The 25,852-nt window shown below is 44.0% G+C and overlaps 1 protein-coding gene across 6 annotated transcripts in view; it reads right to left on the bottom strand.

The window, feature by feature from the left end:
• INPP5B (inositol polyphosphate-5-phosphatase B) overlaps positions 1-25,852 on the bottom strand; it is a 48,705-nt gene that overhangs the window by 18,031 nt on the left and 4,822 nt on the right. For 2 of the 6 annotated variants that reach the window (XR_015555785.1, XM_087446250.1), the window contains exons 5-8: positions 23,914-24,058; positions 3,440-3,532; positions 1,683-1,850; positions 680-781 (exon numbers count right to left, since the gene is read on the bottom strand). Coding sequence is in view for 5 of the 6 variants with exons in the window: in XM_087446250.1 (XP_087302376.1) it covers positions 680-781; positions 1,683-1,850; positions 3,440-3,532; positions 23,914-24,058 (508 nt within the window). In the remaining variant the exon portion in view is untranslated. Of the gene's footprint in view, positions 1-679; positions 782-1,682; positions 1,851-3,439; positions 3,537-9,825; positions 9,922-23,673; positions 23,777-23,913; positions 24,059-25,852 lie in introns of those variants that run through there. The other 4 variants (XM_014784169.2, XM_087446251.1, XM_087446252.1 and 1 more) reach the window with 4 other exon arrangements.

The raw sequence follows: 25,852 nt of genomic DNA, 5'->3' as shown, positions 1-25,852 counted from the left end.
CTCAGGAGGGAAGAAAAATAAACACTTAGTTCCAAGGAACTAAATGCCCAAGACCTGAAGCGGCAGCCCATCTCCTCTTCATAACCAGCCTGTGAAGAAGCTGGAAGTGGCCCCCTTCTACATGTGAGATCACTAGTTCACACAAGCACAAAGTGGCAAACAGGTTCAAACCTATGTCTATATAAATTCCAAATTCTAGGCCCTTTCCACTTCACCATACAGGCCTCTTTGTTGCCTCCTCTCCACCAATAGTGCCTAGTGCAATGGGTGAGAAGACAGTAAGTGTGAAAAAAAATGACTCATTGATGGGGCTTTTTTTTCCTTAAGCTAACCTTCCTTCTCTGATATTTTTGCTTTGTGACCAACAAAGTATTGAATTTCATCGAAGTAATAAAATTCAGTTCAAGGTGCAGTGATGTTAACAGTGAGTTGCACTAAAAATTAAATATTAGCATTTAAATGCCAAGCACATCACTTCAACAGTATCAGAAATTTAGTTTTAATTTAATTTAAAATAGTGCCAGAACATCAAACAGGGAAGCAGCAGTTATTAAGCACATGCTCATTTTTCAATTCCTTCACCTGATGTCAAGACTCAGTTACGTATTCATGCCCCCCTCCCTTCAACCACAGCCATACATCTTGAGGATGCAGAGGCAACTAGAAAAGAAGCACTCACCCGACACAGTATACATCTGGGGCCTGGATACCATGGCTCAGCCAGGGCTTGAGGCATTCTTTGGGGGACTGTCCATTTACATTGTAGGTTCCCACAAAAAACCTGTCACCAAAGAGAATTGATCAGTCACTCAGGAGGACTATGGAAATGACAAGGAAAAGAATTTTATGCTGATTTTGCCTGGTTTCAGTCTCTCTGGAGTGGAACTTTAAGACATAAGAACTGTCAGATCTAACCTAGACCAATGACTGTGGCACCAAGGGGTGATTTGCAGTCTCCCATGATATTTGTGGCTTTTGTGATAATTTCAAACAGTATAGGCCTACTCTAAACATTCCTATTTAGCTTTAATGGCCATTAGAGAGCCATAATCCGCAAGATGATTCTTTACTGTATATGCTACTGAAACGAAAAAAAAAATGAAAAGTACCTTGGTAATTACTTCCAGAAAGAAAGCAATACCAGTGTTCAAAAGGCTATTTTTTCACCATAATTCATTGTTCATATCCCTAGAAGCTATGTTACTTTGCCTTATAGCCCCAATGCAATGATATAAAAAGATGTGGCAGAATCCTGCACCCTTTATTCATTTCACTTTCAGTAATCCTGTCTAAAAAGATTACCAAACACTAACTTCATTTTACTAACTTCAATTTAAATGTCTTTCTTCAAAGGCCCAGAATCACCAAGGGATACACAGAGAGATAGGCGAAAATCAGGGTATTGCTCCTTCTGTACCCGTATATCTTTTCAAATATTTCTCTAACTATTTGCAAGTTGTCTCACTCCCACTATCTCACGCCTGCCTGGCCAGAAAAGCCCCAGAATAAAAGCCTGCTAATGAAGAGGGAAATGAATTTTCATTTAGAAGATGATGGGAGAGATTCTGTAGAAGGATTTACTTCTAAATCCAGGGTATGGGGGTGAAGTGGGGGGAAGCTTAAATTTCAGACAGCTGAATGATCATTTTGCTGTGAAAACAGTCTAAGACCCAGTTAGCTACCTGAAGTTCTGGATATAAGTATAATCCTCTTCTCTCTGTACTAGCTCTGATTTCACCATTGTGTCTCGCAGTCCAAACTTCTGCATCGATAAAATATGAGCCTTGTCTGATACTGTGATTGTGGAGGAGCGAACCATGTCAGTAATTTCAGACTTGGATTTATTCTGTCTAGAAAAAAAAAATTTTTTTATCATATTTTGATGAGCCCTCCATGACAAAATACATGAATATAAAGGTAGAAGTTTCCACATACAAGCATCTGAGTCACAGAAGATTAAAGGAGGCCAAAGTAAAACCAGTTTGCTAAAACAACATTATCTCTATATGGAATTAAATAAACTTATATGTTGTTGATTGTATAATATATTGGTCCAGAGATTTTCCGATAATAGATTCAAAGAATCTCAGATCAGAAGCGGACCTAGAAGATTATCTAATCCAATCCCCTCATTTTTCAAATGAGAAAAATGAGACCGAGCATCATCAGTGATTCACCCAGTTGGATGAAGGCAGAGTATGGATGGATAAGAACTCAGATTGGACAGTGCTCTTTCTGGACCCTAGTGTCTCATATAACAAGACTATAAAACTATCCAGCTCCTTTGACTTGATCATTCTACTGTATTCCACAGGAATAATCTAAAATAAAAAGAAAGGCAGTGAAAATTTGTATTTTATGATTGTTTGTGTCAATAGTCATACTAACAAGTATTCAAATGCCAACATTTAAAGTTAAGCAAAGTTTGACATATTTACCTAACAGAATCTTAATAATGGCTCAAGAAGCTTTCATCAAAGATTAGTTAATGAATTAAGATATATAAGCACTTGAAACAATTTCTGACGCTGAATAAATGCCACATAAGTTTGATATTACTATTGTCATGTACATACCAATTAAGGCTATGTAAAAGCATCTATGTATACCAAGAAGGCTCAAAAGTGAATTGAGAATGACAGATCCAGCTACATTTAAAGTTCAGGGGGGCCAGCCCTGGTGGCCTAGTGCTTAAGTTCAGCGCAATCCACTTCCGCAGCCCGGGTTCGGTTCCCAGGGGCGAACCTACACCACTCATCTGTCAGTGGCCATGATGTGCTGGCAGCTCACATTAAAAAAAAAAAAAACAGAGGAAGACTAACAACAGATATTAGTTCAGGGTGAATCTTCCTCAACAAAAAAAATATGTATATAAAAATTAAGTTCAGGGATTGTTCACTGCTGCTTACGTGCATAATTAAAATACTGACACAAAGTTTTATCGTGACTAGATGGTTCTGGCTATGAACAGTAGGGGGCACTGGAGTACAGACTAACTAGCACAGCACATCAGAAAAAAGGAGTAAATAAGAACGGAAAAAGGAACTATCTTGAGAGTCAAGAAACTCCTAAAAGAACAGGAGGGAGAAACCAAAGTGTTTCTAACTGTCTGCACTTCTAAGGCAGGGTCAGATGCCAGTTTCAAATCTAGATCTGCTGCTTGCTGGTTCTGGATCTTGGGTGAGTTACATAACCTCTCTTCTTTACCCGCTTCCTTAGCTGTAAAACAGAAAATGATGGCACCTACCTCTTAGGTTAAAATAAGATAATCCATGTAAGCACACGGTGCCTGGCTACACAGTAAATACACAATCAATATCCAACATTTCTTAGGCCGGCTGCCCAGGGACAACTTACATCATGCACAGTAATGGTCTCAGTTCTACAATGAGGAAAACCTCAGCCCTAAGAGATACACAGGAAGGGAGAGCCGCATTACCTTGTGAGCAGGCCATCCGGTTTATCCTGACCCCAGGGGCTTTGGTCCACGAGCGGGCCTTTCCCATTTGGCCTCAAATCATCAAAGTGAGAACTACCTGAGAAGAGAGGGGGAAAGAATTAAAACACAAACATATGCTTTAACATACAGACCACAGGTTCTCAGTTGGTGGTGGTTCACCACCAACATACAGCTCAAAAGCACAGGGAAGGCCTATGCTGATGTTAGGTGGAGCTCCCACAGAGCACACAAAGAGGGAAAAGAAAAGTATTGCATCCAGATGTCTTTACTGCCGAAAACATAACTCTCCCAGCCAGTCCAACTCCCTTTTCTTGGAAACAGAGTGCATTATAAAAAGAACAAAGCCATGAAATCTGCAGACGTAAGTTCTATCACCAGCTCTACGGTTTATTGACCTTTTGACTTGGGGCAAGTCATCTAACCTCTCATCTCCGTAACTTGACCTGACCTGCCTTCCTCACAGGTTTATTGTAGGGATCAAGTAGTTGACGTGTGAGTAAGCACTTGGAAGACCACACAACATATTATAAAACATAAGACAGTGATCTTACTACTATTTACTGCAAGTAAGACTTCAGTTCCAAGGTGGAAAAAGGCAAGGGTCAGAGATCTAGAACTGGAAAGGGTCTCAGCACTCTAGAGAATGAGAAGCGCTGTCGCTGTCAACCAACTGCGCCCTGAAAAACCAAGGAGCCCAAGGACTACCAACAAAGACATATTTGGGAAAGTTGTTACACCACAATAAACCTGAAAAGGAAAATTAATCTGCCAATAGTTCCTCCGCTCCTTAAAAGCCAAACCTCTTGTCAACAGGGAACAGCAAGAAGAGGCCACAGAGGGAGGCTGCTCTGACACACGGGCTTCAAGGAGCACCGGAGATGTGAAACGTCACCAAAGAACTTTGCTCTGAAGACTATTACTAAACGTGGATTTTCCAACCATGCATTCACATGAACCAGAAAAAACAAACTTTGAAGTTGAAAAAGAAAACACAATAGTTTAAAACATGAAAATAATGACATTTCAATGCCTCGAATCAATCACCAAGGCCTGTTAATTTTTCTTCCTAAATGCCTCTCAAATCAATATATTCCTATCCCAACATCACTATACTAATCCATGTGACCAACATCTCCCTGGAATGACTTCAAAAATCTCAACTAGTCCTCCTTTCTCACCCCACCTTCTAACCCAATCTCGACACTGTGGCCAGAGGAGTTTTTGAAAAAGCAAATCTGATCACATCACTTAAAACCTTTTAAAAGTTCCCTATGGATAAACCCAAACCCCTTAACACGGCTGCCACGTCTCCTCCCAGTCTGGATCCAGCCCACCTCTTCAGCCACATCACTCACCATGGTCCTCTGGCCCCCTACCTCCTTGAATGCCATACTCTAAGTATATTCCAGTTACCGCAGTTGTACGAAGATCCCATTAGAAACTGACTTCTGGGCCGGTCTGGCGGCATAGCGGTTAAGTCTGCGCACTTCGGTGGCCCAGCGTTTGCAGGTTCGCATCCCGGGCGCAGACCGATGCAACGCTTATCAAGCCATGCTGTGGCAGCATCCCATATAAAGTAGAGGAAGATGGGCATGGATGTTAGTCCAGGGCCAATCTTCCTCATCAAAAAAGAGGAGGATTGGCAACAGATGTTAGCTTAGGGCTGATCTTCCTCGCAAAAAAAAAAAAAAAGGAAAGAAACTGACTTCCTTTTCCTTACTCTGCTTTTCATGGCTAACACCTATCCACCCTGGGGCCAGGGGTCAGCAAACTTTTTCTGTAAAGGGTCAGAGAGTAAATGCCCTAGGTTTTGCAGGCCATATAGTCTCTGTCCCAACTATTCAATTCTGCCATTATAGTACAAAAGCAGGCTGTATTTCAGTAAAACTTTACTTACGGTCACTGAAATTTGAATATTACATAATTGTCACATGTCACAAAATATTATTCTCTCTTCTTTTTAAACATTTAAAAATGTAAAAATTATTATTAGCTCACAGGCTGTACAAAAGCGAGCAGCAGGCTGTATTTGGCCCACGGACTGTAGTTAGCCAACCTCTGCTGTAGGCCACGTCTCAGAGTCACTTCTGAGAAGCCTTTTCTGACTGCTCCCAGCCTGGTCAGATGCCCTGACATTGGTGTTCCCACAGCTGCCTGTGATTCTCCCATCATAGCCTTGCTTGCTGTCTATTGTAACTCTCTTCCTAGTCAGACTGTCAGCTTATTGAGGACAAGACTATGTCTGATTTATTCATCACTGCACCCCCATCATCCAGCACACCAGTCAGCACACTATAAGAAATTCAATCACGCGACAATTCAATAGAAAATACTAGATGAATGTGGACCCCTTATGTGCCTTATATAAATATATTAACATCTAAGTTCAAGCCTGTAGCTTTCTTTGGAATGTTTCAGGTCATCTTCCCACTGTCTTCAGCATACAACAAAAATAAGAAAGGGAGAACTAGACAGAATAGGTTGTTTCTAGAATTCTACAACCCATGGTTAGTTAATTTTTTCTGGAAATCAAATCACCAACTGGATTCTACCTCTCTTACTTTACCCTCACTGAACTAAGAAGTTTAGAGAACCAAGTATTTAAGTTAGTGAATGGCATACTGAGATACCTATTAGAATCGCTGAAATCCAAAAAACTGACAGTACCAAGTGCTGACAAGGATGTGGAGCAATAGTAACTCATTCATTGATTGCAGAAGTAGAAAACAGTACAGACACTTTGGAAGTAGTTTGGCAGTTTCTTATAAAGCTAAACATAGTCTTACCATATGATTCAACAATCACATTCCTAGGTATTCACTGATTTGAAAACTTATGCCCATATAAAAACCTGCATGCAAATGTTTATAGCACCTTTATTCACAATCATCAAAAACTGTAAGCAACTAAGATGTCCTTCAATAGGTGACTGGATAAACAAACTGTCATACATCCACATAACAAAATATTATTCAGCCATAAAAAATGAGTTATCTCTATCAAAATTCCCATGGCATTTTTCACAGAACTAGAACAAATAATTCTCAAATTTGTACAGAACCACAAAAGACTCCAAATAGCCAAAGTAAACTTGAGAAAGAAGAACAAAGCTGGCAGTATCACACTCCCTGATTTCAAACTACACTACAAAGCTATTATAATCAAAACAGCATGATATTGGCACAAAACAGATACACAGATCAATGGAACAGAATAAAGAGCCCAGAAATAAACTCACACATGTATCGTCAATTAATTTACGACAGAGGAGGCAAGAACACACAATGGGGAAAGGACAGTCTCTCCAATAACTGGTGTTAGGAAAACTGGACAGCCACATGCAAAAGAATGAAACTGGACCACACTATCTCACACCACATACAAAAAGAAACTCAAAATGGGTTAAAGACTTGAATGTAAGAGCTGAAACCATAAAACTCCTAGAGGAAAACATAGGCGGTAAGCTCCTTGACATAGGTCTTAGTGATGTTTTTTTAGATCTGACTCCAAAGGCAAGGGCAAGAAAAGCAAAAATAAACTAATGGGACTACATCAAACTAAAAAGCTTCTGCACAGCAAAGACAACCATCAACAAAACAAAAAGGCAATCTACTAAATGGGAGGAGATATTTGCAAATCATATATCTGATCAGGGGTTAATATCCAAAATACATAAAGAACTCAAACATCTCACTAACAAACAAACAATCCAATTAAAAAATGGGCAGAAGATCTGAATAGACATATTTTCAAAGAAGACATGCAGATGGCCAACAGGCACATGAAAAGATGCTCAACATCACTAATCATTGGGCAAATGCAAACCAAAACCACAATGAGATAACACCTCCCACCTCTCAGAATAGCTATTATAAAAAAGACAAAAAATAACAAGTGTTGGCAAGGATGTGGAGAAAAGGGAATTCTTGTGCACTGTTGGTGGGAATGTAAATTGGTGCAGCCACTATGGAAAACAGTATGGAGGTTCCTCAAAAAATTAAAAATAGAACTACCATGTGATCCAGCAATCCCACTTCTGAGTATACATCTGAAGAGAACGAAAACACAAATTTGAAAAGATATCTGCACCCCCATGTTCACTGCAGCATTATTTACAATAGCCAAGATATGGAAGCAGCCTAAGGGTCCATCGATAGATGAATGGATAAAGATGTGATATATATACACAATGGAATACTACTCAGTTATAAAACAGAATGAAATTTTGCCACTTGTGACAACATCGATGGACCTTGAGAAAATTATGCTAAGTGAAATAAGTCAGACAGAGAAAGACAAATACCAAATGATTTAACTTACATGTGGAATCAAAAAAACAAAACATACAAACAAAACAAAATAAAACCTAGAATCATAGATACAGAGAACAAAAGAGAGGAGTTGGGGGGGGCAAAGTGGGGGAATGGGATCAATAAGTACAAACTTCCAGTTATAAAATAAATAAGTCATGGGGATGTAATACACAGCATGGAGAATACGGTCAATAATATTGTAGTAACTTTGTATGATGATAGATGGTAACTAGATTTATTGTGGTGATCAGTTCACAATGTATACAAATGTTGATTCACTATGTTGTACACATGAAACTAACATAACATTGTATGTCAATTATACTTCAATTAAAAAAAAGAAGTTATCAAGCCACAAAAAGACATGAATGAATATTGCTAAGTGACAGAAGCCAGTCTGAAAAGGCTACATACTATATGATTCCAATTATATAACATTCTGGATAAAGCAAAACTATAGAGATGATGAATAGATCAGTGGCTGCCAGGGGTTGGGGGTGGGGGTAAGGCTTAAATAAGTGAAGCACAGGGGACTTTTTAGGGCAGGGAAACTGTAAGAAACTGTAATGGTAGATACATGACACTATATATGGGTTTCAAAACCCATAGAACTTTACAGCACAAAGAGTGAACCTTAATGTATCCAAACTAAAAAAAATCATTATGGAGGTCAGGGATCCTGGAGTGAAATGTAGAAAATGATGCAAGAATCTAACTATATTACAAATGTATGAAACAACCTCACTGAAGGAGGTAGGAGAAAAAGTGCTGACCTAAGTAACTTTGGCAATGAGTCGAGTCTGTAAGACTAAAGGCAAAAGGAACCGTATGCATGCACTGAACTCTAGTTGATAATGCTGTTTCCCACAGGGGTATGGGTTAACAATTCTGAAGCCACTAGACATGTTTACTGGAACTGAACAGTGAAGTAAACGGCTGGTGGATGGTGAGAGCCAGGTTTCTCACTGTTGGAGCAGGAGGCTCCAGATAAGCAAGGGGAGAAAGCCAGAATGATCCATGTGGTAATGGACTGGAGTTGAAGATAGCAATATGAACTCATATTTACCTTAATATAGATACAGATGGTTACATTTAGAAATATATATACACACACACAGAGGTAAGTATACACACATATATTTCCTTGCTCTGTCAACTAAGAGGGCCTAGAAGCAAGGACACACTAGTAGCAAGGACCACACTTAATGCCCAGATCTTGCTTTCTAACGCCATTCTCCAATAAAAAGAACCAGGGATCCTTGGGGCCAACCCAGTGGCGCAGTGGTGAAGTTCACACGCTCCGCTTTGGCAGCCCAGGGTTCGCGGGTTCAGATCCCAGGCGCAGATCGATGCACCACGTCTCAAGCCATGCTGTGGTGGCGTCCCATATAAAGTAGAGGAAGATGGGCACGGATGTTAGCCCAGGGTCAGCCCTCCTCAGCAAAAAAGAGGAGGATTGGTAACAGATGTTAGCTCAGGGCTGATCTTCCTCGGGGGAGAAAAAAAAAAAGAACCGGGGCTCCTTGAGATACGGTTATTCTAAGACTGGGGCAGGAAATACACAAGATGAGCCTGAAGCATTTTGTAGTGCCAGAAAACAACAAAATGCTCATAAAAACACCCACGATGATGGGGGTATGTCAAAGGGATATGGGAGCCAATTGAAAGAGCTCCAATGGCCACAACTGAAACAATCTGAGCAACAAAATAAACAAAGTAGTATTGGATTATAACTCACAAAGTGTAAAATAAATATCCGTCAGTCCTTATTAATATAAATAAATAAATAAATAAATAAATAAATAAATAAATAAATGGAGAAGAGACAAATCTCTGAAGAATTCCAAATACTTTAGGTAAATACTCTGCCTTCAAACAGCTGGAGCACAACTGCCCCCTCCTTGAGTGTGGGCTGCACAGAGTGACTTCCTTCCAGAGAGGACAGTATGGGGCGGGGCAGACTAATGACAGTGGAGAAACCTGAGCAACAGGACCTCAGCCAGGTGATCTAGGTTCACATCAACAGTGACAGGTCACACTGACAGCACGTACCTGAGACGATGTGATGAGAATGATCCTTCACTTCCGGGGTCTTCCTCCTCAAACCTATGACCCCAGTCTAATCATGAGGAAAACACCAGACAAACCCAAATTGAGGGTCATCCTACAAAATACCTGCCAAGGTCATCAAAAACAAGGAAAGTCTGAGAAATAGTCACAGCCCCGAGGAGCCTGAGGAGACACAATGACTATACACAACGTGGTACCCAAGACAGGATGCTAGAACAGAAAAAGGACATAAGGTAAAAACAAAGGAAATCTGAATAAAGTATGGACTTCAGTTAACAATAATGTGTGGATACTGGTTCATTAATTGTGATAAATGTGCCATAACTCATGTAAGATAATAACAGGGGAAACTGGGTGTGGGATAAATGGGATCTCTCTGTGCTATCTTCATGATATTTTTGAAACTCTTATACTGTTCTAAAATAAAAACGTTTATTTAACCAAAAAAGGCATACTAGCGACTGAAATCAAAACTCTCTAAGAGGCTTACCTAGTCTCTGCCTCACTTCCCACTCTCTTCTCAACCCTCTGCAATGGGGCCCCGCTCCCCACTACTCCACTGCAACTGCCGGTGTGAAGTTACTGATGCCTCTCCTGGTACCAAATCCAGTGGCCAAGTCCCAGTTTTCAGCTAAGTCTACTTCAGCCTCTTGGGCAGCACTTGATAGATGACACTCCCTCCTCTGGTAAACACCTTCTTGAAGGCTCCTCTTTTTCTCTCCCCACCCCCAGGAGTGACTCCAGGCTAGGCCCTGCGATGACCTCTTCTCCAGCTCCACTCTTCCTCATCTAGGTGATCTCACTTAGCCTCAGTTTTAAAAGCCACCTACATGCTGATCATTCCCAAATTACTACTCCAGCCCGGACCTCTCCCCTGAGCTCCAGATTCTTCTATTCTGCTCCCCCTCTTAGTCTTCTTCATCTCAGAAAATGGCACCATCATTCAACCGGCTGCTCAGAACACCTAAGACTCATTCGTGACTCCTCTTTTTTCCCCTTACACCTACATCCAACTCATGAACAATTCAGCCAAGTCCTACCTTCAAAAATATACGCAGAAGTTCTCACCAAGACTACAACAGTGAGAAAGTGTATGACTATATCAGACGAAGTAACTTCTCTGCTTAAAACTTTCAAACAGCTTCCCATCACAGTCAGAATAAAACCCGATGCCCTGAATAGAGCTGATAAGGCCCTACCCAACCTGGCCTCCATGCCTCTCTGGCCTCACCCACCACGCTCTACCTCACTCAGTCAGATCATGCCACACTTCCTTTTGTGCTGTTCTGGAGCATGTCAAGTTCATTCCCAACTCGGGGCCTTTGCTCTCACTGGTCCCTCTGCCTGGAACACTTTTCCTCCAGGTCTCCATGTTGCTCACTCCATCTCATTCAGGCCTGTGCTCAATTGTCAGAAGCTCTGACACCCATCTAAGCTGGCCCGACCACCCCATATCACTCTATCTCCTTACTCCAGAGGTTCCTAAACTTTCTCGGTTCACGGCACCCTTACAGTCTCAATCATTTTTTCAAGGTGCCTCTAGGCCAAAAGAAATACCTAACAGTTCTGTTTAAGTAGTTAAGGCCAAATAAATTACTAAGTATTTAAGTCCAAATAACTTAGTAGCAGTTTGAAAAAATACACATAAACAGAAAGAAAAAATAATATTTCTATTTCATCTTAAATAACCACAATTACTAATGAGATATGTGTGCCTGCTGGGTACCGCACTAATTCTCAAACCTGGGACTCAGACTGGACACCACACATGATGTTCTACACTGATCTGTGTGTGGTATTTGTTTTTGATCACAGCAGCCACCAAAAACCCAGCTTCACAAAGATATGACATCATCAAAAGGAATGCAGCACAATCTAACGTTGAAACTACGAACTCCTTCGAGCTAGAGGTTTGTCTGGTGTTGCAACAGATGTCAGACAGTATCTCTGTGTTGACCTTCAAAATTTAACTGTCCCTCAGTGTCCCTGTGTCTTTACTGCAGAGCCCCAGGGTGCCTCGGCAAACATGGAACCATAATCTTGCTAGTTAAATTTTTCCTCTTAGTACTAATACCATTTGATATTAAATCTTACACATATGCCTTGGTTTATTGGATGCTATTTCCACGAAAATGTAAGCTCTATGAGACAGGGACTTTGGCTTCTTTATGCTATTTCCCAGGGACCAGCACGTGGTGCATAGTAACTACTCAATGTGTTAAATGCATGAAAGTATCAGGAAACTTAAGCTGAAGTCCAGCTCAACCATTATCTTCCTGTTTAACAAGTTACTTCCTCTCTTTGGGTCTTAGTTTCTTCATCTATAAAGTAGGGACTTTAATATAAATATCTCATGGGGCTTTACAATCTGCAAAGGCAAACTACGCAATAATGGTTAGGTGCTCTGTTTCTGCATGTCAGTGCTTTCTAAGGACTCCTTCAGGATTTTGTTTTTTGGGGTAGTTCCTGCTAACAGCCAAAATGAAAGGACATCTCCTGGGGACACATGGTTTGTCCCTGTGGATTCAGCTTACATTCATGAGCGGGCAGGGTACTGACTGGAAAATTGCCTGCAGCCCTACATCTCGTCAATGCTCTCAGACGGTATCTCTCTCTGGACACAGTCCAGCAAGGACTGGAACATCTTCATTCATGACTCCATGTATGGAAACTTTAAGGCATAATTTGGGGGATTTCCAGCACAAGGCAGTCTTCTCGGAATCTCTTCTCTCCTGAATCTGGCAAGGAAGCTGGCTGTCAGCAGCTCTTTTACCAAATGTACCGTCACACAGCCCCCCAGTTCCCTCTGGCCACAGCTTCCTGTCCTTCCTCCTCTCCTGCTTCCCTCTTCCCACTCTGCTCTTTTCCCAACCTCAAACCTCCAGTCCTTTGTCACCCAATCTAACAGGTGACATCTGGATTTTTTCCTTCTTCTCATGTTCAGTCACCAAGTCCTATAAATCCTCTCTCCTAAATATTTTTATACTTGACCCTCTTCCCTATCCCTACTGCCATGCTTTAGTTCAGGCCCTTAATATTTCTGGAAAGCACACTCAATGATTTCCCTGCCTCCACTCTCGCCCCCTCCAGTCCATGCTGCCAACATCTAGAAGAAAACACAAATCTGAGCAGGTCATTCCTGTGTGTAAAATCCTTCAATAATTTCCATCACCTTGGGAATAAAACCCAAACCTCTAAGTATTACACACAAGGATCTTTATAATTAGCCCCAGACTACCTTTCCAGCCCCCAGACTGCCTTTCCAGCCCCATCTCCCACCCCACAATCCAGTCACACCAAAACTATTCATCTTTTTAGATGATGCCTCCTCACCCCACCCCTGATTCCGGGTATATCCCTCCACCCCACCTTCATGTAGCGAACTTCCAACGCATCCTTCAAGACTCAGCAGAGGAGTCGTCTCCTTCACTAGCCTTCTCTGGCCCTCTCCTCATATTCTCACACACCCAGGGCTTACCCCATCAAGGCGCTCATCATAAAGGAACTGTCACTGTGTTTAGCCCTTTTTACTTCTCTTACAACTTCAGCTAGACCACAAGGTTCTCGGGAGCAGGGGCTGATGTCTTCTCTCTGTGGCCCTCGGCTCACCACACATATGCAGCATACCAGGCGGTCAGTAAACACACACCAGACAGAGCCACAGAGCAGAGATTAAGCTGTCAGTTCTGGGTGCTTTCTTGATGACCACCTTTCACACCTACCACTGAAATCATTTCCGATAAGAGCCTACTGAGTAGGTCAACCATAGTAACAGCTGCAGCTTGATCTGAATGTATAAAAGTGCAGAAGTGTTCTATATTTCTTGCGAATCCTGCGCATTGCACTGCACATCTTACAGAACCAAAACCCCTCTCACATGCCTGGCTAAACAGATAACACCGACCCTGGAGGCTCCTTCCCTAGCCCAAGCAGCAGTAGAGCCTAGTACAGTTCCACAGTCTCTTATCTGAAACCCTTGGGGCCAAGTGTATTTTGGAATTCAGAATTTGGGGGATTTTAGAAAGATAATACATTATCTATGGCATATATTATACAACATCCCCAGCAGAGTCTGAGGCAATAGCCAGTAATCAAACACTAGTATTTCAACAGTGCAATTTATGAGTAGTAACACTTAGTGCCATAAATAAAGCCTATAAATAGTATCTTGTCAATTCAAGCAAGGCTTACTGCCAAACTGAGCTTGGGCCAAACTTAGAAAAAAATTTTTTTCAGTCTTGAGAGCTTTTAGGACTTCAGAACTGCTGATAACGGACTGAGGATGGTAGTTAAGAGCATGGCCTGACATATCTATATGCATCAGAAAGGATTGGAGTATGTACATACATACCGCATGTTTATAAATATACATATATACATAGACACATACATACACACATGGAAAAGTCTGTCAATAGTTGTCATTTCTCAGTGGTAGGATTTCTTTTTCTTTTTGCTTATAAGCACTTTGAAAGTTGGCTAAAATCAGATATATTTTGTGTGTGTGTGTGTGTATATATATATATATATATATATAGCACAGGCTTTGGTAGCAGACTTAGGCTCCAGTTCTGGCCCTGCCACTCACTGGACGACCTTCAGCAAGTTACCTAACTTCTCTTAAGCTTCTGCTTCCTCAATTGGACAAAGATAACGGTATCCGCCTCAGACGGCTGCTGTCTTCTTCTCCGATGGTTAATTAGAGACTATCCCCCACCAGACGGCCAAAAGGTGCTCCAGAAGCCAAACCAGACCTGCTGAAGGCCCAGATCTACAAAACAGTGACAGGAGGCAAGGCCTCAGTTTCAACGTCTTATAGACAGGCCTACCAGTGACTTGGGGTCTGGGCTTTTCCTAAAACATGACAGCACACAGGAAAAAAAGTAAATTCAAACCAAAATCAAAGTACCAGGGCCGGCCCCGTGGCTTAGCGGTTGAGTGCGCGTGCTCAGCTGCTGGTGGCCCGGGTTTGGATCCCGGGCGCACACCGACGCACCGCTTCTCCGGCCATGCTGAGGCCGTGTCCCACATACAGCAACTAGAAGGATGTGCAACTATGACATACAACTATCTACTGGGGCTTTGGGGGGAAAAAAAATAAATAAAAATTTTAAAAAAACAAAGTACCTCATTTCTTTTGAGAATTGTCCAAGAATTATTTCTTAATTCAACTGCTCCTCCTGTCTCCTCTTGCTCGGTTTCCCCTGTGGGTCCCTTAGTTATTTGTCGGTACTCTCCAAGATCTAGATCAGTGCTGCCCGACAGAACTTTCTGTGATGATGGAAATGTTCTATAATGGCACTGCCCAACACCATGGCCACTAGCCATACTTGAACACGTAAAATGTGGCTACCATGAATGAGAGACTGAATTTTTTATTTTATTTACCTAAATTAAATGTAAATAGTGCCATGTGGCTAGTGGCTACCATACTGGACAGTGCAGATCTAGATCTTGTTCTTTTTTTTTTTTTAGTGAAACTGTTGCTCATCCTTTATTTTATTTATTTTTTTTTAATTTATTTTTTATTTTCTTCCCCCAAAGCCCCAGTAGATAGTTGTATGTCATAGTTGCACGTCCTTCTAGTTGCTGTATGTGGGACGCAGCCTCAGCATGGCCGGACAAGCGGTGCGTCAGTGCGCGCCCGGGATCCGAACCCGGGCCGCCAGCAGCAGAGCGCGCGCACTTAACCGCTAAGCCACGGGGCCGGCCCTAGATCTTGTTCTTTGTCTTCTACAAGAACCATCAGCCATTGCAGTCCATTCTAAAGGGAGCTGTCCAGTTCTGCCTGAGCTCAGTCCCTCCACTGTCTACTGGGCATTTCTACAAGATGTTCTGTGCACCGGTGGGTCCCAGGTAAAACTGTGGTTTGACTCCGGGCCCTTTCCCTGAGCTCTCCCTTCTGTCACCAGCACCACCATTCCCCCTGTCAGTCAGGTTTGCAATCCTGCCATTGGCTCGCCCCTCTCCTTGGGCCCCCAGAGCCAGGCAGTCATCAGTCCCTTCATTCTCACAGCTGCCTTCCTCCAGGCCATCCTCTCCTCTCTAGTTACCTCAAGAGCCTCCCAACTAAGAGACCGTCCACTTCTCCCTGTCCAATTTAGACTCTGGACTTGCCAGATTAAACTCTGATTTCATCTCTCCCTGCTCTAAAACTTTCAGTATTACACCACCGCCTGCAGGTTAAGGTCCAAACTGGTTGAACTGGCATATGAGGCCCTTTGTAGACTGGCACTACTACTCTCTCCCAATGGACCACCCAAAGACAGCCCCATTTAACCACGTTCACCATGCACATCACCCTCACTCCTGCCTCCGTATGAAGCCCCTCCTACTTTCCAGCTACCTCTCCCTCAAAGCCCAGCCTCAACTCCTCCCCAACCACCCCAGTCCTCGGCAGTCGTTTCTCTGAAATCTGAAGGCCTTCTTATCCATATAACTTGTTTGGCACTTTAAGAGAAATTAGAGTGCTTTGGAAAAAGCCTTGAACGTTGGGAAATAACAGACCTGGCCAATTTACTGGCTCCATCCAGTACCTCACATCAAACCTCAAGCAAACTACTTAATGTGTTTCCTCATTTGTAAAATGAGGACAACACCACCTAACTTAGAGAGAAGCCGAAAGGATAAAGAAATGAAATTCTAAATGGGTCAAGAGCCTAGCACAATGCCTGGTCCACAGCAGGTATGCAGAAACTGTTAGTTCTTCTCCTTCTGCTCTGGCAGCCCAATCCCACTCTGCTCTGAGGACAATGACTACCACGGATCAAGCACCTTCTAAAACCTAGGTATTGTGCTAAGTGCTTCATGTATTATTTCTGATTACTGACCTCATTTTACAAATAAAGTTATTGAGGCCCAGAGCAGATAGCAGACATGCTCAAGACACAGAGCCAAGCCAGTAAATGGCACAGTTGATGTGAAAACCCAGATTTGCTTGACTGCAAAGCCCTCCAGCCTCCCCTTTTGCAAACATGGCCACAATATCTTCAGGGCAACTATAACTCTTGGGGGTAAGTATGAACAGAAGGGTTAAGACTGTTTGGCTCACAAAGCAAAAGTACCACCATGGTCTCCACAGGATGTGTGGGTGTGTGACTGTCACTACTGGGTGGAGATCACGTCCTACCCTTCCTGAGCATCTACCTAACAGGTCTAGGAGGAGGTGTCCATTCCTATCTTCTCAGTCACTGGCTTTACATTCCATTTCCAGCACACTAGAAGAACCCGCAAAACTGTGTGAGCAAAGCACCTGCCAGTTCAAACTGGCACGCTGGTGCCATGCTTATCGGTGACACCAGAGCGTGTACACCCCACTGGGGGTCCGTCCCATGGGCTGTTTCAGCCTAAGACAGGGCAACACGTTCAACTCATGCAGAGATAAACAGATCCAGATCCAACTACCCAGAACCCAAGTCAGGCTGTGTTAATAATGACCACGACAGTGATATTATCATGAACAGTATTAATAGCAAATACTTAAGGCTTACTACATGCCAGGCATGGTTTTAATCACTTCACATATATTTAATCTTCACAACTACACCATGAGGTAGGTGCCATTATTATCTGCACTTCACAGACCAGGAGATAAACACAGAGAGGGTAAGTAACTTGCCCCAGAACACATAGCTAATAAATGGCACAGCCAGGATTCAAACCCAAGGAATCTGGGTCAAGAGTCTGTGCTCTTAACCAATAAACTATATTAACTATCAGAAAAACTTGGGGTTCAGAAAGCATTTCTGAAAGAGGAAATAATTTCACCACAAAGAGATGGCATTATGGTATGCTCAGAAATAAGTAATAATAAGTAGTATAAATAAGTAGAAGTAAAAAGTTTTGCTTGAGAAGCATTGGAGGATACAAAAGAAGAGAGTAGGGGTTAGGGTTCAAGCATTAGATTCAAACAGACAACTGACTTCTAGTCTCAACTCTGTCACTGACCAGTGAACGATCACAAGCATGTTACCTAGCCCCTCTGAGCCTCAATCTCTCCACCTGAAAAATGGACATCCTCCTACAGAACTTTTGTGTCACAGTGTGAGGCCGCAAGATCCATAGTAAGTGCTTAATTAATGGTAACTGCTAACAGTAATAGTCATAACAGTAACACATTTTTTTATAAATAAAATTTTATTTTTTTATTGATTAGTTATAAATTTTTATTATATGTATTAGGGCCAAACTATAAGAATTTGAATGCCATGTAGAGTTTGGATTTTACTCTATGACAAAGGGGAGCTAAGCACATAGTACACAGTACACAAGGCAGGGAACTCTTGAGAGAAGCCTGTAACACAGGGCACCCAGTATTAGAAAGAAAGGAAAGGATCAATTTTTCCTATTCCAGCCTGGCTACCACCCCAAACAGTTCTGTTACTTTCTTAAAAGACTAAATAACCATGCTTCTTAGTTTTCTTTTCTTTTCTTTAACATTTCCCACTATCTCACGGCTTTTAAAAAAGTACCATTGTGCAACTATGACATACAACTATCTACTGGGGCTTTGGGGGAGGAGGATTGGCAATAGATGTTAGCTCAGAACTGGTCTTCCTCAGCAAAAAGAGGAGGATTAGCACGGATGTTAGCTCAGGGCTGATCTCCCTCACCAAAAAAAAAAAAAAAAAAGTACCATCGATTCTGGCATTTAAAATGGGCAAAGACATCTCTGAAAACACATCCTGTCCCCTGCAAACTGTAAGCTCTGGACTCAAAATCCAATCTGCACCCTGTGCAAATCTAACTTAGGTTAGCAAGACTAAATATGACCAGTGTAGCTTTCAAGGAGGAAGACTACAATGCAACTACTTGACGGCAACAGGTTGTAGTGGTGACAGGCTCTTGGAGACATGACGACTTTTTCCTCCAGGCTCTCCCTTCACTGGGCCCTCTGTGAACTGTCTGTGGTCTGGTGGTAAAGCTGAAAGAGAAGTGGGCAACAGCAAACCAGGAAGGGGGTGGCGGAGAAGCGCAGAGGGTGCTCAAAGAGGAAAGGATCAGGAGTTGTTCCGGTGACCAAGTACTTCAGGGGCTATGAACTGTATGGGTCTCTTCAGTTCAAACAAGGACAACAGACGTTTTTTGAGCACCTGCTGATGTACAAGGCATTAGGCTGGCATTTGGGGAGGAGAGAAGATGCAAAATGCTAAGAGTAGCAAGTTCAAGCTTGTAAAAATGTAGCTGAATGAGCAGTCACCAAAGAGGTGAAAAAGCCCAGGGCTTTATCCAGAAATAACAAGCAGTCAAGTTTGACGTAAGAGGAAATGAAGGTGAGTTGTGGCAGATCAGACTAGAGGGGGGGGCCGGAGGCCAGGCTGTGCAGGACTTGAACGCTATGCTGAAGAATCTGAACTGTATTCTGTAGGCAACAGGGAGCAGTGCAACACTCAAGTCCACATACAAAATCGCAGGACATGATAAAAGTCATGTTCTAAGGAGATCCCTAAGGGAGAAGGAGATGTCAAGTTAGGAAGACTTGTAAAGAGAGCCCTGCACCAGTTCAGGTAGGAGAACACCAACATGAACTAGAGCGACTTAAAATTTTTTTTAATTTTCAAAAAATTTTAAAGTTGCTGAAAAAGAATGGACAGAATTTGGTTATTAGACATGAGGAGAGGGAAGAGTCAAGGATGACTGAGGTTTTCAGGGGCTGCATTAAGAGAAAAGAAACTGGAGGGAGGGAAGGCGTAAAGAAGATAATGAGTGTAGTTATTTGGAAGAAACCAGCCTAGGACAGGCCCTGGAGAGGGCAGCCAGTTTCTAAGCTCTTGGAGGGAGGGATCTGCAATTCCTAAATATCTTTCCCAAACAAAAGCATCCCTAAATATCAATCTAGCCTTCCTTAAGTCCTGTGACCTTTTAGGAGGCAAACATTCACTCCCATATTACAGATGGAAGACAGGAAAGTCAAGAGACATGTCTAATATTGTACCAAGGAGCAATAATGAAAATAAAACTATCCAGGCCACTTAGATATACACTTTGTTCAAATCTTCATCATTTATATTTGCCACCTTCAGTTCACACATGCATCACTGGTCAAGTCTACAAATCTGTTACAGTATATTTTAAGAAAGAAAACATGCAAGTCAGCTAGCTTCTGTGTTCCAACACTGTCTTTCCTCTAATAAATATTGATGCCTCCCTCTTCCTGAACCTTCCATCCCTGAGGATTTTTCTGTGCTAAGCTCCACTTCTAACTGAACATTTACGGGTCACCTCTCTGCTCTAGACTCCCACTGTAGAATTCCAAAACAAACAGTTTTCTGAAGGAAAGAAAAGTCTTCAGGGGGTTCTCCTGTTCTAGAAACAGACACAAGGTTAAATGAGACAAAGAGGGAAAATGGAGAAGGGAACAACAAAAGGAGGAAGAAAAATGAACACAGTTCTCTTTTGTTTAAAGAAACAAACGGATTCAAATTAATTTGCTTAGGAGCCTGCAGAGCTTCCTACAAAGGTGAAAATGATGGGGTGATATTTCTACCGGTAGGATAAACATCCAGGAAAATGCATTTTCTCCATGCTAAAGGGATATGTTGGTCACATAGATTTTACTTATTGAGAGAGAGGGAGACAGGGAGAAAAAGAGGGAGGGGGGAGGGAGAGAGGGAGAGACGGAGAGAGGAGAGACAGAGAGATGGAGAGACGGAGAGACAGAGAGACAGAGAGACGGAGAGGCGAGACAGAGAGACGGAGGGGTGAGACAGAGAGAGGACCGACACAGGGGCTATTTTCCAACATTCTCTCTGGCTTCCACCCTGGAAATCTAGGTTAGCCTTTATGCTACCCTGAGATATAAATAGCATTCATTTCCTTTCTCAGGCCAGACTTTAATGCTTTGTTTCCTGGGTCCAGGGGAAAAAATACTCATAGCACATCTCATTCTAAATTTGAGTTACTACAAAGCTGCCTCACTTCGAATCAACTATGGAATAAGAAAACCACTTCAAAAGACAAAAATGTGTCTGTTATTATCACTTGGTTAAATTAGCCCAGAATAGCCCCAATGGGACTTCTGAGTAGCTGTTTCCTTTCTAATGCATAGCCCAGAATCCTCCAGAACGCAGTTCTAGGTCTTTGCATGTGCCCAGGATGAAACACAGGTGACCATTTTACACAATGACATAGATGAGTACTAAGCCCTGAGCAGGATCCCCCAAGGGGCTTTCTGGATAAGAGCACCTTCAGTTGCTAGGTAGAAAGAGGGAGGCATTTCTCCTTACTTCTTTTTTTTTTTTTTTTTTTAAAGATTTTATTTATTTATTTTTTCCCCCAAAGCCCCAGTAGATAGTTGTGTGTCATAGCTGCACATCCTTCTAGTTGCTGTATGTGGGACGCGGCCTCAGCATGGCCGGAGAAGCAGCGTGCTGGTGGGAGCCCGGGATCCGAACTCGGGTCGCCAGCAGCGGAGCGCGCTCACTTAACCACCAAGCCACGGGGCCGGCCCTCCTTACTTCTTTTTAAGGAAAGAAAAAGCTACACAGTGAAGAGCAGTTAAATAAGTGAGGCAAAAGCCCCTACCTACAACAGCCACTTGTCTGCGACCAGTGCAAGGTCTTAGCAGCTGAAGAGGCCAAGAGAATCACACGAACGGGCTGCCACTCAACCAGAAGCACTACATCTCACTTCAGCATCACAACCTAGCTCAGAGACACCAGTCTGACCCCGAAGACATAGTCTCCAACCTAAAACTAGCTGCATTTCACTTTTCTACTACAATCCCTACCAAGCTGGGCCTAGTACCTTTGAATTCAGCAAAGACAAATCAAAGAAAGAAATGGACATTTCAGAGAGAAGCATCAAACTGAGATCTTCCCTTTCTCTACCAAGGCAAAAGCAAGTGAAGACCAGATTCACCTTGTCCCCTCAAATACCTAGGCCTTTACAATGTTCTTACCCTTGGCTCACCCACAAGGACCACCGACCTGCTGAGCTGACCCACTCTCTCACCTCTGTTTATGGACTGTCACCTCCTTGGGGGAGCCCTGCTGCTCCTGATATGCAGGGCAAACAGTATTTTTAAGCAGTCTTTTGCCTCAGGTTGGTTCCCCAGGCTATTGGGAAGCGGCTATTTTGATCATATGCATATAGGAGGAACCAAACCCACTACCTGTTTTCCTTGGGGCCTAGACTCTTGCGAACACCCAGAGGAGGCCCAAAGGGTTCCTCCTACCTGTTGTAGAAGATATTGCTCTCCTTTGAGGCCAGAGCAACTCTGGAAACAGAGATGACCCAAACAGAACTGGGTGCTTGGTGCCATTTCTTACCAATTTTAACATGACCAACTGAGTAATTAACAGAGTAACCCCACTTACTGTAGGTATTATGATGGGGACAAATCATTTCAAAGTAGAAAGAAAACCAAAACCTTGACAATAATTCCTTACCAACATATGGGTAGTTTTTGTTTTTTGAAAGGAAATGAAAGATTCTGAGATCCTGCGCCATTTATCACCCGGAGCAGATAACCGGCTTCAGAGCCATCCTGACCTCTCACAGAAGATCTCTCTCGACTGCAGGAATGAAGTCCTCCAACAGCCTGGCTCTGGTGTGCTGGCCCAGAAGACAGAACCCACCCTTTCTGTTGCCACTGGGCCTGTCCTCTGCTGATCGTCTGCATTCCGGCAGCCTCTTTCGAAGGGACAAGGAGAGGCTATGTTCTTAATCTTAAACTTTCACCTGTCCCAGCACCAGAGCCCAGAATGTCATGGAAACTGAAGCAAAAGCTGTCTCAAGATCAGCAATTCAAGTGAGCAGAGATAAGCCCATGAAAGATGTAAACTATCAGCAGCATCAGACGCTCCGGCCATGTCTTGTGGTGGCTGCAATGAAGGAGAAGCACGAGCACTGAGGAAGTCCTCTGCTCGCTTGGTTTCCTCTCAGTTTACACACTTGTGCAACACGCTGTTCCCCCTCATAGTTTCCAAGCCTTGTAACAGCAAGTGGAGTACCAGCCTCCACTTATACTGCTGCTTGACAGACTCTTCAGCTCCAGCAAATGGCTGAGAAGAGGGGCACAAACAGGTACCCGTGGTCATGCCAAACCTCGCATGTAACTGAGCGTCATGGGCGCACCCAGGAGAAAAAAATACCAGGGGGCCCTTGCAGAAAACCTAGGAGCTGGTCAGAAAATACAGCTCTGCAGGTCCTCCCCGAGCACCCGATGGACCCAAATTTCAGCCCTGGGCCTTGCACTCTCCAAAAGACAACCTCCTGCTCAACAATTGGCCTTTTGTGTTGCACGACATTATCCACCAAGGGCTGGGTGGAAATAAACCTAGTCCCTTTCACTTGTAACCTCATCCTGGCCTCCAGGCCCAGGGTGGACTGGGCTCTCCTGGACTCCACATCTGCGCACAGCCCGATCTATCACAGGGGCTGAGGACGGGCAAGAGAGCCAGACAGCCCCAATACACACACCATTCCTCACCTGAAGGAAGGCTCTATCGTGGGGAGTGTACCCACACACAAGCCAAACTCGGAAGGTCAGGACTGAAGAAACGGACTGAAGGTCAGGATGGAGAAACAGGTTCAGAGAGGGGCAGCGATGGCCCCAGGTCACACAGCGAGTCAGAAATGAAGCTTTACAACAATCCCAGCCTCGGGATCCCAGAGGACCCCACTGCCACCCACTTGCCCTCACCACGCCAGGCTAAGGATAACCAACATCCCCAGTGAACTTCAGCCCCAGCGTGACCGCCTCCGTCGGGCCAGGACCTTGGTCTTTGCCCGTGTGTCCACCGGCCAACCTGGAGACCCTGCCCGCCCGAGGGCTGGGCCCGCCACTGCCCCCAGAGCTCCAGCCCAGCCTCCCCGCGCCCGCCGGACCTGCAGAGTCGCGCTCCCGAGAGCCGGCGGCGGCGGACATTTCCCGACCTGCTTCCTCCAGCTCTTCATCACGCCGCCCGCACCGCCCAGCCGGCTACGCCCCCAGAGGGGCCCGCCCCCGGGTGCCACCTCAACCAATCGAAGGCCGACCTGCTCCACAGCCCCGCCCCCAAACAGAACGGAGCCCGCCCCTGCGGCCGGGCCTCCTCCAGTCCCCACCGCCCCTTTTGAGACGGATACCTGCCTCCGCCAATTGTGGCGCACCCCGGCCAGGTGCGTGGGGCCGAGTTCCAACGGCGGGGCGTGGGCGGCTCGGACTCCGGCTGGGTGCACCTGTATCGCGACAGCCACCGGAACTCAGGATCCGGGGTCTGCGGATCGAAACCTGTGGCGGGAACAAAGAGGGACTACTGAGCCACGGGCTTGAAGAACCGTTCCACCTCTGCATGATTGTATGGCCGGGAGCAAATCGCTCAGCCTCTCCGGAGGGTCTCCCAAGCCTTTTCTTCTCGCGCACATGGTGGATCTGAGATTCAAATGCAACAATAAATATGAAAACAAAAGTGCCGTTCCAAGGTAGATCCGCGCCACTCCTCCCACCTCGTGGTAACTAGGTGCCAAAGCCTGTGCTTCATGTGTACATTACCTCCTTAATCCTCACAACTAACTTTAGGAGGTAGGGAACTATTGTCCCACGGCAACTGAGTTCAAGTGGAGTCTAAGTCAGCTCAGTCACAGAGTGAGTGGCAGAGTGGGGACTTAGATGTCAGTATAAGGAGTGGACTGGGGGCTTTAACGACCTATAGTCTCCATCAGCAACGCGCAAGCCACTCCAAATAAACACTCTAAGCAAAAGCAGAGTGCTTGCTATGAAATATACCTTCAAGACAAGTCCTCTGGTTCCCCCTTAACCCGATTGCCACTCCTCCTTTCTAGAAATTCTTGAGTCGCCTCTGCCTCTCAGTCAAACCCAGGTCTGACCCCCAGACACTTGTTGTTAACTTCTATGCTATCCTGCCTGCTCCCCTTGTAGAACTGCATGAACCTGACCCAATTGAATTGGATTTGCAAGGACATCGTAAATGAGGAGACTTGGGCCCCAATTCTGACAATGACACTGCCAGACAAAGCTTTTAAATTATTTTCAGCATTTTCATACTACTGACCCATACGCAGCCGCATCTGATGCTCACAGAACCCTTGGAGTGGTAGATAAGGCAAGTTCATATTTCCGTTGTACAAATAATAAAGCCAAAGCCTGAAGAAATAAAATGTATTATCCACATTTAAATCCAGAACTGAGATCTCTGGACTCTGTGGGCTTTGGAGTCAGGCCATGGGGTTCCAAAGCTGGTCCTATTACTTCAATTGATGAATGACCTTGGATAAGTTACTTACTTTCTCTATGTCAGTTTACTCATCTATAAAATAGGGGATCTACTTTTTAGTATTGCTCAAAAGACTGGACAGGAGAACGTGATTGTTGTGCATTTATCTGGCACACAGTAGGTACTCAATTAATGTTAGCTAATTCTTTTCTCTAACTGCTGTCTCTTGGCCAAGGCACTCGCACTTTGTGGCCTTTTGTGCTGCGCAACATTATCCACCAAGGACTCGGTGGAAAAAACCTAGTTTCTTTCACCTGTAACCTCATCCTGGACACCAGTCCCTTCATCTGTAAAACACAAGGGTTGTGCTGGTGGATATCCAAGAGCTGGTCAGCTCTGACAGTCCCCTCTCACCAGGGCCCTCCCTGAGGAAGTCCACATTGTGACAGTTGCTCAGAGAAGTTGAGTTAGTGCAGTTACCCTGCTGGTTACCCCAGGTGTGGACCCCAGAAGGAAGAGTAGGTAAGGGGGACAGACAGATACTTAAGCCTAAAAGAGAGAAGTCATCCTCAACTCCTCTCTCTTCTTCATTCTCATAGCCAGGCACCAAGCTCTATTCATCCATTCAGCAAATACTTAAGTGCCTACTACGCACCAGGCGTTGTTTTAACCACTGGGGGTAAAGTTGTGAACACAACCCTAACTCACTGCCTCCACGGTGCGTGCTCATCAGTTTGCTCTCTCCCATCCACCGTCTCTTCCCCATTCCCCATGCCCCATGTTTATGCCTGAAGCACTGCAGTACACTCCTGTTGATCTCCCTGCTCTAGGCTCTCCCCTTCTGCATCAGT

This window comes from Ceratotherium simum, chromosome 22, assembly GCF_057802395.1.
Source record: "Ceratotherium simum simum isolate JZ-2026a chromosome 22, ASM5780239v1, whole genome shotgun sequence".
Classification (NCBI taxonomy): Eukaryota; Metazoa; Chordata; class Mammalia; order Perissodactyla; family Rhinocerotidae; genus Ceratotherium; species Ceratotherium simum.
This window is presented reverse-complemented; position numbering and strand designations above follow the sequence as displayed.